General features: G+C 41.1%; 1 protein-coding gene and 1 long non-coding RNA gene across 3 annotated transcripts in view; one reads left to right on the top strand and one right to left on the bottom strand.

The window, feature by feature from the left end:
- LOC141145222 (uncharacterized) overlaps positions 1 to 14501 on the top strand; it is a 77050-nt gene that overhangs the window by 25565 nt on the left and 36984 nt on the right. The gene's annotated exons all lie outside the window — the stretch shown is intronic.
- The window catches only part of LOC141145221 (NXPE family member 4-like), a 114294-nt gene that overhangs the window by 62954 nt on the left and 36839 nt on the right, over positions 1 to 14501 (bottom strand). For both annotated transcript variants that reach the window (XM_073631724.1, XM_073631723.1), the window contains exons 3-5: positions 13684 to 14375; positions 12083 to 12147; positions 7341 to 7556 (exon numbers count right to left, since the gene is read on the bottom strand). In XM_073631724.1, the coding sequence (XP_073487825.1) occupies positions 7341 to 7556; positions 12083 to 12147; positions 13684 to 14375 (973 nt within the window). The remainder of the gene's footprint in view (positions 1 to 7340; positions 7557 to 12082; positions 12148 to 13683; positions 14376 to 14501) is intronic.

Below are 14501 nucleotides of genomic sequence, written 5' to 3'. Positions count from 1 at the left end.
TCTTTCAACAATGGCTTTCTTCTTGCCACTTTTCTATAAAGGGCAGATTTAGAGTGCATGACTAATAGTTGGACTAATCTGTGGACAGATTCTCCCACCTGAGCTGTGGATCTCTGCAGCTCCTCCAGAGTTACCATGGGCCTCTTGGCTGCTTCTCTGATTAATGCTCTCCTTGCCTGGTCTGTCCGTTTATGTGGACGGCCATGTCTTGGTAGGTTTGCAGCTGTGCCATATTCTTTCCATTTTCCGATGATGGATTGAACAGTGCTCCGTGAGAAGCTTGGGATATATTTTTATAACCTAACCCTGCTTTAAACTTCTACACAACTTTATCCCTAACCTATCTGGTGTGTTCCTTAGCCTTCATGATGCTGTTTGTTCAATAAGGTTCTTTAACAAATCTCTGAGGGCTTCACAGAACAGCCGTTTTTATACTGAAATTAAATTACACACAGATGGACCCTGTTTACTAATTAGGTGAATTCTGAAGGCAATTGGTTCCACTAGATTTTAGTTAGGGGTATTAGAGTAAAGAGGGCTGAATACAAATGCACGCCACACTTTTCAGATATTTATTCCTTCCACTTCACAATTATGTGCCACTTTGTGTTGGTCTATCACATAAAATCCCAATAAAATACATTCTGGTTGTAACATGACAAAATGTGGAAAATTTCAAGGGGTATGAATACTTTTTGAAGGCATTGTGTATATATATATATATATATATATATATATATATACATATATACATACATACACACACACACACACACACACACACACACACACACACACACACACACACACACACAGTGGCGATGGAAAGTATTCAGACCCCCTTAAATGTTTCACTCTTTGTTATATTGCAGCCATTTGCTAAAATCATTTAAGTTCATTTTTTTCCTCAATAATGCACACACAGCACCCCATATTGACAGAAAAAACACAGAATTGTTGACATGTTTGCAAATTTATTATAAAAGAAAAACTGAAATATCACATGGTCCTAAGTATTCAGACCCTTTGCTGTGACACTCATATTTAACTCAGGTGCTGTCCATTTCTTCTGATCATCCTTGAGATGGTTCTACATCTTCATTTGAGTCCAGCTGTGTTAGATTATACTGATTGGACTTGATTAGGAAAGCCACACACCTGTCTATATAAGACCTTACAGCTCACAGTGCATGTCAGAGCAAATGAGAATCATGAGGTCAAAGGAACTGCCTGAAGAGCTCAGAGACAGAACTGTGGCAAAGCACAGATCTGGCCAAGGTTAAAAAAAAAAAAAATTCTGCTGCACTTAAGGTTCCTAAGAGCACAGTGGCCTCCATAATCCTTAAATGGAAGAGACGTTTGGATTTTAAAAGGGAACCCTGCGCCATTTTTTTTTTAAATGGCGTAGGGGTCCCCCTCAAAATCCATACCAGACCCTTCAGGTCTGGTATGGATTTTAAGGGGGACCCCGCGCCAAATATAAAAAAAAGGTGTGGGGTCCCCCCAAAAATCCATACCAGACCCTTCTCCGAGCACGCAACCTGGCAGGCCGCAGGAAAAGGGGAGGGGAGAAAGTGCCCCCCCTCCTGAATCGTACCAGGCCACATGCCCTCAACATGGGGACAAGGTGCTTTGGGGGGCTACTCCAAAGCACCCTCCCCAATGCTGAGGGCATGTGGCCTGGTACGGTTCATAAGGGGGACCGCTCTCTTGTCCCCCCACTTTTTCCTGCGGCCTGCCAGGTTACATGCTTGGATAAGGGTCTGTTATGGTTTTTGGGGGGACCCCCATGCAATTTTTTTTTTTTTGGTGCGGGGTTCCCTTAAAATCCACACCAGACCTGAAGGGTCTGGTATGGATTTTGAGAGGGACCCCTACGCTATTTTTTTTAAAAAAAATTGGCACAGGGTTCCCCTTAATATCCATACCAGACCTGAAGGGGCTGGTATGGAATTTAGGGGGACCCCCACGCAATTTTTTTTTTCACATTTTGGTTCAGGGTTCCCCTTAATATTTTTACCAGACCCAAATGGCCTGGTATGGATTTTTGGGGGGAACCCCATGCCGTTTTTTTCAATGACTTTTATCTGTATTGCCGAGACCTGACAATTCATTATAGCCGCCAGTAGTTTTAAATGACTTTTTTCCCTTTAGAAATGTCATTTTATGCAGGGACTGTTCTAAACACGGGAAAAATGCACAACTTTACAGGCATACTATAGACATCCCCCAGGTGCAAAATTTAAAGGAATATTTCACTTTTATTGTTTCACTTTAAGCATTATTAAAATCACTGCTCCTGAAAAAAAAGTCAGGTTTTTAAAACTTTTTTTTGCATTGATACATGTCCCCTGGGGCAGGACCCAGGTCCCCAAACACTTTTTATGACAATACCATGCATATAAGCCTTTAAAATTATCACTTTTGATTTCCCCCATAGACTTTGAAAGGGTGTTCCGCGGCTTTCGAATTTGCCACGAACACCCCAAATTGTTCGCTATTCGCTATTCGAACTCACTTTCGACTCAAACATCGGGCTCATCCCCAGTAGTAAACCACTGCAATAAAAAATAAAAAAATAAAACCTCTCCCCTGCAAAATTATAGCATAATGTGATAGTATACTATACAACCGTGCCCCATCAATTGTAGCCTCTGTGCCCACAGTATGCAGCCATTGTGCCCCGCAAATGCAGCTAACTTTGCTCCATCAATTGCAGCCTTTGTGCCCATAATATGCAGCCAATGTGCCCACCCGCTAACCCGCTGTCTACCCGACACTTACCCTATCATGGTGGTATGTCAGGCGGCGAGTTGTGGGACGGTAGCTCAGTGATGGATGCTGTGTCCTCCAACTCCTCCGTGTGTGTCTTCTTCCTGTATTCCTTGGTGCCAATGGGATCGCCTCTGTCTTTAGCCAATCAGGTGCCTCCTGATTGGCTGAGAGGCAGTTCTGTGTTAGCAAAGCAAATATTCATTAATTCAGGCGCCGGAAAAGGGGCCGGATGCCTGAATAGGGGGTGGCTACAACAGCTGTGGATAGATTCATGCAATGCATGAATCTATCCATAGTACACAGAGGAGGTGGCTGGAGAGAAGGGGCGGCGCCCAAGCGCCCCTAATGGATGCACCGCCACTGATAAGATGTGAGCATCCTTTGCCTTCAAAATGCTATCAATTCTTCTAAATACACTTGCATGCAGTTTTTGAAGGAAGTCGGCAGGTAGGATGTTCCAAACATCTTGGAGAACTAACCACAGATTTTCTGTTGATATAGGCTGCCTCAAGTACAGATAAACTTGATTTTGAGATCAGGGCTCTGTGGGGGGAACCATCATTTCCAGGATTCCTTGTTCTTCTTTATGCTGAAGATAGTTCTTAATGACAATGGCTGTATGTTTGGGGTCCTTGTCCTACTGCAGAATACATTTGGGGTCAATCACATGCCTCCCTGATGGTACAGCATGATGGATAATATCTGCCTGTATTTTTCATCATTGAGGACGCCATTGATCCTGACCAAATGTCCAACTTAATTTGCAGAAATGCAGCACCAAACTTGCAAGTCATTAGAACAAATCTGTGGATATTATTAAAGTGTAAAATCAAGTGAGTACCCACAGCACAGGTGTGAAGAACAACTGAGTAGCATATATAAGAGACATTGATGACAAGTGTTTGCATATAGAAACAGAAGTCAAAAATACCATCAGCGTAGTTTAAGGAGTGTTATGCCCCGTACACACGGTAGGATTTTCCGACGGAAAATGTTCGATGGGAGCTTTTTGTCAGAAATTCCAACCATGTGTAGGCTACATTAGACATTTTCCATCGAAATTTCCGTCGCACAAAATTTGAGATCTGGATATCAAATTTTCAGACAACAAAATCCGTTCTCGTAAATTCCGATTGTGTGTACACAATTCCGATGCACAAAGTGCCATGCATGCTCAGAATAAATTACGAGACGGAAGCACTCGGTCTGGTAAAACTAGCGTTCGTAAAATGGAGATAGCACATTCGTCACGCTGACATTTTTAAAATATTTTAATGCAGCGCATTCTCTTCTTTATAATTCTAGAAGAATGAAGTTGTTTTGCTGCTCATATTCTCACAAAGTGATTTCTTTATTATTTCAATGTACGCGTTTTGTGGTTGAAACCCCTTCCTCACAACTGAAGTAGGTGAGAGGAAGGGGTTGCACTCCCAAAATACATCCATTGATCCCCCATGATGGGAGCTAGCACATGTTGACATTAGGCATGGGATCAGGAGGGAAATCCCCATTTTGAATCCCAATTTGTGTGCATCTTCAAAATTTGTTTTTTACAGGGGTGACATCACCCCATCTGAGGAAGGCAATATCTACACAGTTTGGACATACTAATGTCTGATATTGAATGTCTGATATTGCCTTCACTTTGTCAAAGTTGAACTTTGTAAGTTCCTGAGTTGTGTATGTTCTGTTTGGAAACATGCCTGTTGAACCAAAAAAGGCTATTTCTAATGTGACCAAAAAAAATGTTATACAACAAAGATGTTGGTTTTGGACATATCAGTTGCAATCTTATATTAGGGACGGAACCTACTTACTTGAACTCCTTTCTGCATACAAATGGGACCCAAACTATGTTTTCCTCTCACTTGATGTCAATTCACTATATACATCCATTCCTCACTCCTTCGGGACTATTGGCTTTGGAACATTTCCTAGCTAATTTTGCTCCCTTTTATGCAAGCCTATCTATATATTTTCCAAAATAACCCCTTTGCACCAAATATTGTTTTTTTCGGTCGCTACATCGACGATATAATCATAATCTGGGATGGTTCTGTTGATGCGATTGACCTTTTTGTGGAATACTGTAATAAGAATCAATACGGGCTGTCTTTCACGTTTGTCGCCAATCCCAATACACTAATGTTTCTTGACCTTGAATTAGGTCACAATGAGGTCACCTCCACCATAGTCTCAAAAAACTATATAAAACCTACTGCAGGTAATTCTTACCTGCATTACAACAGTTGTAATTTTCCTAAGTGGATCAACAATATTCCGAAGGGTCAGTTCTGTCGGTTGCAACAGAACTGTACGAGAGAGCGACTATGTTGATCAGAGTTTGTTACTGAAAAAGAAGTTTAAAGATAAAGGTTATCCTTAAGCTCACGTTGATCAAGTCTTCCAATACTATCTAAAAGGAAAACCTCCTAAAGTGTCCCGTGAACCAGACAATTATACTGCACGGTTTATCACTGCCTTTCATTGTAACTTGGAAAACAGACATTGGAGCATCCAATTGCAGGATCGATTATTGAAACCATTCCAGAGAGACCGAGGGTCACATACCGTAGGGCGCCTAATCTGAAAACAAAAATAGCTCCTAGCAAAATTAAATCTAGATGCAACCCCTCTGAAAAGCCTGTTCTCATCCCACTGGTCGGGATGTTTCAGTGCCGTAAGCCCCTATGCAAAACGTGCAAATGCGTTTAGCATGGTCAAAAGTCCTTTACCACAAAAGGGAAAACGTATGAATTGAAGGACTTTTATAATTGCTCTTCAGATTTTGTTGATTATGGGCTCAGCTGTCCATGCGGCTTAGTTTACGTAGGCCGGACTATTCGAGCCCTCAGGGTTATATTCGGAGAACATAGGAGAGCGATTGAAGGTGGTACTGACCCGCATAGTGTCCCTAGACACTTTTTTCAAGCTCATCAACAGTCTACAGTTAGCCTGCAGGTCTGGGTGATTGAGCAAATCTCCAACTCTCTCCCAGCAGCAGAACGTTTTAAAAAGCTGTGTGTGAGAGAAACGTTCTGGATCTATAATTTAGACATTCTCTCGCCTGGCGGAATTAACAAAAGAATTGAAATTTCTACCATTTTATAAAAATATAAAATAACTTACTATATTCCTTTGTATTAGTTTTTAACTTTTTGGCATTATCTCTAGCTTCTATTGGTTGTTTTTAATAGTATTTACTACACCTAGTCTCATTTTTCTTAAACATGAGGTTTTTTTTTTTCACGTCACCTCAGCCATGTGTTTATTTATTTATTTATTTCCATTCCAATGGTAACATTATATTACATATGACCTTCGTCCAGAACTGCTTATATAATTGATTGTTTTTTAATCACCCTGTTTTTTATAATCGTTTAGTTTTTAGCTTCATATTGTGTTGTTTGTTTTATATACACGCCCCTTTTATCTTGCTTGTTACATGACCCTTCTCATGTCAGCCCTCTATAAAGTCTAGTCATGGGATTTCTATTTGAATCTGTTGACAAAGGAGCGCAACTTACTTACATCGCCAAGTGTGCATGCTCTCGAAATGCGTCCAGCTTTGATGACGTCATCCGTCCGCAGCAAGCTGTCCTGTGCGTTCCACACCTCGCTCTGAGGACGCTCTGCGGAGCCGGCGTCCTCCTTCTGCCGGAAGATCTCACAGTTGTCAGCAAGGAATCCACACTGCTTAGGACTCGAGGAATGCGTCGCTGTATTATTAATACCATGCCTGTTTATTCCTACAATATGTGAGTTGATCTACATCTATTATTAAAAGCGTTATTTCTAAAATTCTGCACTCAGAGGCGCATCTCTACTTGTGTTTTGTTGCAGCTGAGGAATTGGTTTCTACCCTATCATGATGGCAGCCCTGTTTGCATTTTTTGGATGCTTTTTTTTCCATTTTAACAATTCCTAAATAGACTCTTTTAGCCAATATTTTTATGGACTGACCAGACTCTATTTTTATCATTACTTCCCTTTTTTTTTTTTTTTTTTTTTTTAGCAGATTTGTATCAGAATGTGTATGGTGTCTGACTTGTTTTGCGCCTATACTTGTTATACCATGTGGGAATAAACCTCATGAAGCAAATGCGAAGTGTCCAGCATATACAAAACACAGAGCTATAATAGAAATTACCATCCTCATACAAGATGACCTATATTCAATGTTAAGCTGTCAAAGCATCATCAATGGGGAAAAGAGGAGAAGAAAAAAAAAGGGAAGAAAGGAAAGGGAGAAAGCAACAGAAAATATATCTTTTTGAAAGCATTTTACTTTACAGCATTTCTTCACACCTGCCTAAAACTTTACAAACAGAGAGGGTGAATCTTCATGAGAAAGCCACGGACAGCAATAAAAACCTGACATCCCTCTTCACTCTACCCAAAATTAAAAAAAAAATTAAATACACTGTAACAAAAGCTGTTACACATTTTTTTTATCAATGAAGTTGTCAGTAGAAACTGGGACCTGGCTGTCCTGACAACCCATCCTAGATTTACAGTTTCACCAAGGAAATATATCACACTGTTTTATATTGTTTCAAACGTACTTTTGATGTGATCCTTAAAATACAGTATCCACTGTCTTAGAGTTGAATCACCAAACAGATAGATGAACTTCCATTTCAAGCATGTGTCCAGTTCTTCCAGATTGTCATACTTCAGCATACTGCATGTCTTTGGATACCATACATCCTTCATGACATATCCACTAGGATATTCTAACTTCATTCCAAATGTGCATTTTTGTTTTACTTCAGTAACACCTAAGGAAAAAAAAAGACAAATTATATTTGTTGGTTTGCCTGAAAATATGTGTAGCCCCCTGGTCCTAAACTGGGGCTATTATGTAAATTTAGCTTTTGGTTGAGCTGTAAACAGCTCAGATTGATTGGAAAGGAAATAAAAAAATACAGCGCCAGCAGGGGCGGACTGACAACTCATGGGGCCCCTGGGCAATAGGAGATTATGGGGCCCCCCGGCAATAGGAGAAGATTATGGGGCCCCCGGGCAACAATGGGGTCACTAGGGGGGGGGCAGAGGGTGCCCTGACCCCCCCAACATTATGCTGTGCCCCACCATGTGCCCCCCCAATTAAATTTTTTTTTTTTACAAAAAGGCAATGTCTAAGAGGGAGAGCATCCCCAGTCAACTCCTGCGGGTGATTCCTCCCCCCTCCCTCTGCTCACTGACACTGCATAATGCGAGTGCTCACACAACCACGGCCGCCCCATCTGCTCCTTCCCCTGCATCCTCATTGGCAGGGAGAAGAGCGGGTTGCAGGAAGGACTCCACCAGGATTCTCAGTTACTGAAAAAACAGACTGATTTCTCCTGTCCTTAGGACAGGAGAACCAGCCTGTAAATTCCAAGAGATGCCAGACCAGCGCTGTCAATAGCAGGGGCAGGACAGCAAGAGGAGGCTGGGGAACCCCACAGTGGCAGAACAACCTTTGCAACCCTGATAGTTCTCCCATTGCTTTGCACCCTTATATTTTCTTGGTATGCTGGTGACATATATTTCTTGTTGTTGCCACCCTGGAGAGTAGGAAGGGAGCTTACTGCAGAACATGTGAAAGGGCTGTTGTGGGATCGTAGTAAAGGGCCCCAGAAGATTATATATATATATATATATATATATATATATATATATATATATATATATATATTATGTCATTTTATAGTTGCCCCCTACTTTTGTCCCTGTCCCCCCATGTGCCCCCCCCTAAATATGAAAGCTGGAGACGCCACTGCCGGGCAATAGGAGATTATGGGGCCCCCAGGCAATAGAATATGGGGCCACACAGTATACACAGGGCTCATGTGCTCGCTCTCTTCCCTCGGCCCCTCTGGCCTGAGGAGGTGCTGCTGAAGTGAGCTCTGCGTGTAGGCCCAGAATGCCTGTCTGGGGCCTACTAATCCTGAGATGGTCCTTAGACTGTCTTGCCCAGCGTGGAAGTAGCCAAACCAAATTGAGAAGACCCAGGGGAGGACCCTTGCTGGAAAGAGCCAGGATGAAGGCTGGTCTCTCAGGAGGACGCACCTACATCTGAAAGGTAGGTGCGTCATGACCTCATATAAAGTCCCAAACTTTTGTTTTCTTTACATCTAAAACGTGCTTACACAGTGTTGCCGGCTTAAAGGTTCTGACACTGTGAAGATGAATCTTGTTCTACATCTGAAAACGTGTTTGTAGTATCACCGGGTCGGCTTAAAGGTTCTAGTACTGTGAAGCTGTATTTTTGCTGGATCCAAGGAGTCTGTAAGTGGTCTGCTACTGGTATCTGAGACCCCACACCCTCTCTCCTACTACCTTCTTTCAAGTTCCACATTAAAACTTTGAAAAAATCAAAAGTGACTGGTGCCAAATTTCTGTTCAAAACTCCCCATTATAGCCATGGACTCAGCCCTGGGGTAAATGCTAGCTCGCCCCCTGACTCTGGAGGTTACACCCTGCCTTCAGTAGACCCAGGAGGGTGCTACGTATGCTTTTGATATTTATGTATGTTTATATATACACGAGGTGCAGGCACACAATATTAAAATAAGAATCACTGCAGGTGTCAGGATCACTTAAGTGCTCCTGCTCCTTATTCCAGCATCCAGGTTGTGACTATTGCATTCTCCTTGTCTGTGTCCACCTACAAGGTGATTGATGTGGTCAGTCACCTGTTATAAGCAAGCCAAACATTCAGTTCCTTGCTTGTGATAGTGAATGATACCCGTGTTGTTCCTGATTGAGCTCCCTGTCTGTCTGCCCTGCTTTGCTAGTTTGGATTTCCCTGTGTATGACTTCGGACCGGATTATTGGACTATTCCTTGAACTCAGCCTGCCTTTTGCCTGGACTGTCATAGAACCATGCTACCTGTCTGCTAAATGCAAGTTTTTCCTGGCTTTGCTCAGTTAGCTTCTGCCCTGGTGTGGTGGCCAGGCACTATAGCATTATGTATAAGTCCTGGGGGCAACCAAGTACCGGTAGGCCTGCTTGCAGGCAGGGAAAGAGGGCTGCTCTAGGTGAAGCACACAGTAGCCAGCTATAATGTCTGACCACCCGCATTGGGGTAGAAGTGATAGCAGGTTACCAAAAATTATGTAAATTACAACCTCTCTCTTATAAAACCCTTAAATTATATGTAAACCCTAACAACATACTTCTGTCATTTGCCCCCTTTTGGTCTGTTAAAGTGGTTGTAAAGGCAGAAGGTTTTTTTTATCTTAATGCATTTTATGCATTAAGATAAAAAACCTTCTGTGTGCAGCAGCCCCCCTCAGCTCCCCTAATACTTGCCTGAGCCCCATCTAGATCCAGTCATGTTACACGAGATGTGTTTGGCTGTCCAGGACTCTCCCTCCTGATTGGCTGAAACACACATCGGGTGCCATTGGCTCCCACTGCTATCAATCAAACTCAATGAGCCAATGAGGAGGGGGGGGCTGAGTCACGGCTCCGTGTCTGAATGGACACAAAGAGCAGCGGCTCCGCTCGGGTCCCCCCATAGCAATTTTCTTGCTGTGGGGGCACTCAGCAGGAGGGAGGGGCCAGGAAAGCCAGCGAGGGACCCGAGAAGAGGAGGATCGGGGGCTGCTCTGTGCAAAACCGCTGCAACAGAGCAAGTAAGTATAACATGTTTGTTATTTTTAAACAAAAAAAAAAAGACTTTAGTATCACTTTAAATATACTATTGAGAGTGCAAAAAGTTACCCGATCATACTCCCAACAACTAGTGATATCCTGTGTCCTGTGTACTCTGCAAGTGTTTTCTCAAACAATGTTATTAGGAAGTATGTTAGTACTATAGATCCCCTCATGTGTTAGAGAGAACAGGTGAAAGGGGAAATATTCAGTAGTTCCAGAACAATTCCAGTCCTAATGTGACAGCTCTGCTACTTTATAGATATAGTACAGTGAGTGTGTGTTGTCACCTTAGGACTGGAATTGTTGCTGTCAGGAACACCAGGTAAAAATGAGAGAAAATAGGTGTGAAAAAAGAAAACTAATGCAGCCACAACATCTAAGGACTGGTAAGTTGCAATATAATAAGTTCTTGTTCTTGGGTTGAAATACAATCATTTGTGATATTATAGGGTTTTCACTCAAGTGTAGTGTTTCTGTCAAGTGCAGACCAGCCAGGAATGTACCTTTCAGGACTTTTGGCCCTCTTTCATTTAAAAAGAAAGTACAGTTCTAACACAAATAAGAGTACCCTGTACCCTGTTCAGCATGCTTAATTCAGCCTCCTAACTTACTTTTGCAGTGCTGCTACTCTGGTCTTATATTTCCAGCCTCTATCTGGTCCTCCAGACTGTATCACAAAATTCAGACTCTGTGTCAGCCTCTCTTTCAGCTCCCTTCTGCACTGACCCAACACTCTGATCTCTGGGCGGGGGACCGCCTGTCTACCAGGTGGAGACCTAAATCACCGCCAGGCCCTTGATTAAAATAATTGTGCATACCTGCATAAGCAGGCTGCTGGTCTCCGCTATGACAAACACAGGGCTACAGATTTCACCCCTCTCAAGACTCTTCGAAGTCTCTGTACTCCAGGATCCATACTAATCCAATTCAATTACTAAGCCTAGAGAAAGCTGTAAAACCAGTTTTCTCCACTCAGAGTAGCCATCCTGGAGCCTCTCCCTCTGCATTAACAGTGATAACCCTGTGTGCCATTTAATCCTAACACAGTAGCAGAACATAGCACTGTTACACGTGTTAATAAGCATACGTGTGGGGTTTTCATATCAGGAGGGCCTGTCAACTTTTCACTGACAAACTTCTTTTCAACAAACACCCACTGCTTTCTCTTCATTCATCTAACCTGCAGCAGAGAGTTGACTATACATCCATTTATTCAACGTGTGACAGGTATCTTTTGTGTAACAGTATAACCAAACAATTACGGCAGGATTACATAGCATTTGTGTTGAACGTGTATAGAAACCAGCTGGTTAGTGCAACATTTACCCTACTACAATAATTCACTAGAAAATTAAATATATCGTAAGTTTTGAAATCAAAATTTTTTGATAACAGATGTCCTCTTCACAGTCAGAGCTGGAAATGTTGCAGATAGATTTGTGCACTGATTGATACATTGTCAAGTGTAACAAATACATAAAAGTAACCTGAATAATAAAGACAGTCCTAGAAATCTCCCACCTTTATTATGATTTCCTGGAGGCACTTACATCCAAGCTTTACTGTTGTCAGAAAGATTGAAGGATAAGCATGCTCACTTTTCATCTTAGCAACCATCACAAAAGGAATAAAACATGTTGCAATAAAAACACTTACTGTTGTTGCAGGATAACACACTGATCGTGCCAAAGTCTTTCGGAATTTCAACTCTGATGTTAGACCTTAAAATCATCACAAAAAGTTATTGGTAGATAAATTGACCATAAAAATATTTAATTTGTATTCTATACTTTCAAATACTTTTAACTTAAACATGATCCCTAGGCTTCTTCGGACTTCTGAAGCACTGAACATCATAAAAAAAAAAAAAAAACAACAACAAATATATATTTCTGCTAAGAACAGTGATGAAATTAAATTTGTCAAGCTTTTTCATACTGCAGCTTCAATATATGACCAACATAAAAAAAAAGAAAAACACGATTTATCTCCAGGCAACATTTTTTTTTTTTTAGACAGAGTTAGGAAAGTCTATAGCTTTTGTCAAGTCGCTATTGTTGTCTAAAGCCTTCTTGGGAAGAGCTATCCTCACCATCTGTTCTGGTGACAGTGTTATCACCAGAATTGAGTTAAAGCAGTAGTGAATTGCAAAAAAAAAAATTTACTGCAAGATAATATAATGTTCTAGCACTCATCGCATACTAGCACATTATGAAAGACCTACCTTAGAAAGCCCTCCAGTGGCGCACTGTCACCACCAGGGCTTTCATTTTCTCCAGGTCTTTCTTGCTGGCTTCGGCTGTTTGACTGGCTGAGCTGAGATGACGTCACTCCTGCACATGCCTGTGGGAGTCACGGCCGTGGCACTGCTCTCTCAATTGACAGCACGTCGTCCATTGAGAGTGCAGTGTGCATGCGCTGGTGACATCACAGACTGCTACTATAGTAAATATCTCCTAAATGGTGCACTTTTAGAAGATATTTACTGTACCTTCTTATAAGCTTACCTGTAGGTATAAGTAAACAATGGGGCTTTACTACCACTTTAAGGGCAAATATGCAATTGGACACTGTCAGCAATGAAAAACTGTCAGGGTTTTTAGCCTTCCCCTATTGTAATGAACAAAAAGTGTTTTTATTGCCATATGTGTCCCTGTTGGAAATATCCCCTCACTTCCTGTTTTACAATCATTTTAACAAGGGCAAGTGAAAGGGAATCTTCCCAATGAAGTCTGTAACAAAAAGTAAAAACCTAACAGAAGTTCTAACCCTTCCCCACTCTACTCAAAACATGGCTTGAGATACCCTTTAAGATAAGAAAACAAAAATAAATAAATATGCATATAGATAAAATAACTTAATTACAGTATTTTTCAAGTCTTTGCTGACCATGACCACTTACTTAATTGTATTACTTTATGAGAAATGAAATTCTATGAAATTCAGACATCACTTGCAGTTTCTACATATACATAAATAAACTTTCTTCTTATGACACTTTAGCCTCAATTAAGGTGGTCTTCCAGATAATCCCCCAAAAAAGCTGTGGGTGGCTGTTACAAAATATTTTATTGTGACAAATAAGACATTCTATTTAGACTGCTATCCAGAGAACTGGCATTCCCTTTCTATGATAATTTGCAAGCTATAAAAACTTGACAGGGGTTCTAATCTTCCCTACTCTAATCATACATTTTTAAAAAGAGTTGGCTAAATCACACTTTAATAATCCCATGAAGAGTGCATAATTCACTTACGCATCAAATAAACTATGCTCAAACTGAGTGCATAGAGTCTTGTCATGTCTCCACCAGCTCTTCATATCAGTAAGGGATTCACAGTTAAAATTCTGTGGTTTAACACAGTAAAAATATTCTTCATCTCTCTGGTCTTTATATTCACAAAGCTCTTTTGTTTTGTTAAGTTCAAATCCACATTCTGCCTCTTGTACTTCTTGATGTCTTGTAAATTTGCCCAAATGGTCTACATATCCATGCCATTGATTTCGAAACCTCCAAAGAGCTGATGATGCTTCACTTGGGTGTATGATAAATATGGAAATAGTTATGTTACCTTCCCAAAATAATGTAAAATGGACATGATAAGTCCCATTTTGAAAATCCTCAATTTTACCAGAAGATCCTGCTCCGAGCTCTGGTGTAAACATTCTTGCTCTCAGATAGTCTCCTCCATATGTCTTCTTGTTTCCATTGTAGTCAAACATTTCAACTTGTACTATTAAATGGTCTCCAACACAGTAGCTGCTCTTTGGATTTCTTAGGAAGACTTTGCTGTTTTTAGCACTGGTTGTTTTTTCTTTTATATTAACAGTAGTTTTAGGGAATGTCTGATTTATTTGATTGAAAATGCGGTTTATTTCCAGTTGAAGTTTTGAAGGTTGTGCCACTGTGGTGTTTGATAATGTGTCAGAGACATCTTGCTTCCACCACTTTTAAACAAAATAGAAGAAAAATATTACAACCACAATTCAACAGTACATATGTGTTAAATATATAGCGTGTACTTTAATTGTTAACCTTTAAATAGGAGAATGAGCAGCACCAGGTTAGCTAAC

The sequence above is a fragment of the Aquarana catesbeiana genome, linkage group LG05, assembly GCF_042186555.1.
Source record: "Aquarana catesbeiana isolate 2022-GZ linkage group LG05, ASM4218655v1, whole genome shotgun sequence".
Lineage (NCBI taxonomy): Eukaryota > Metazoa > Chordata > Amphibia > Anura > Ranidae > Aquarana > Aquarana catesbeiana.
The sequence above is the reverse complement of the archived record's forward strand: the minus strand, read 5'-3'. Positions and strand labels throughout refer to the sequence as shown.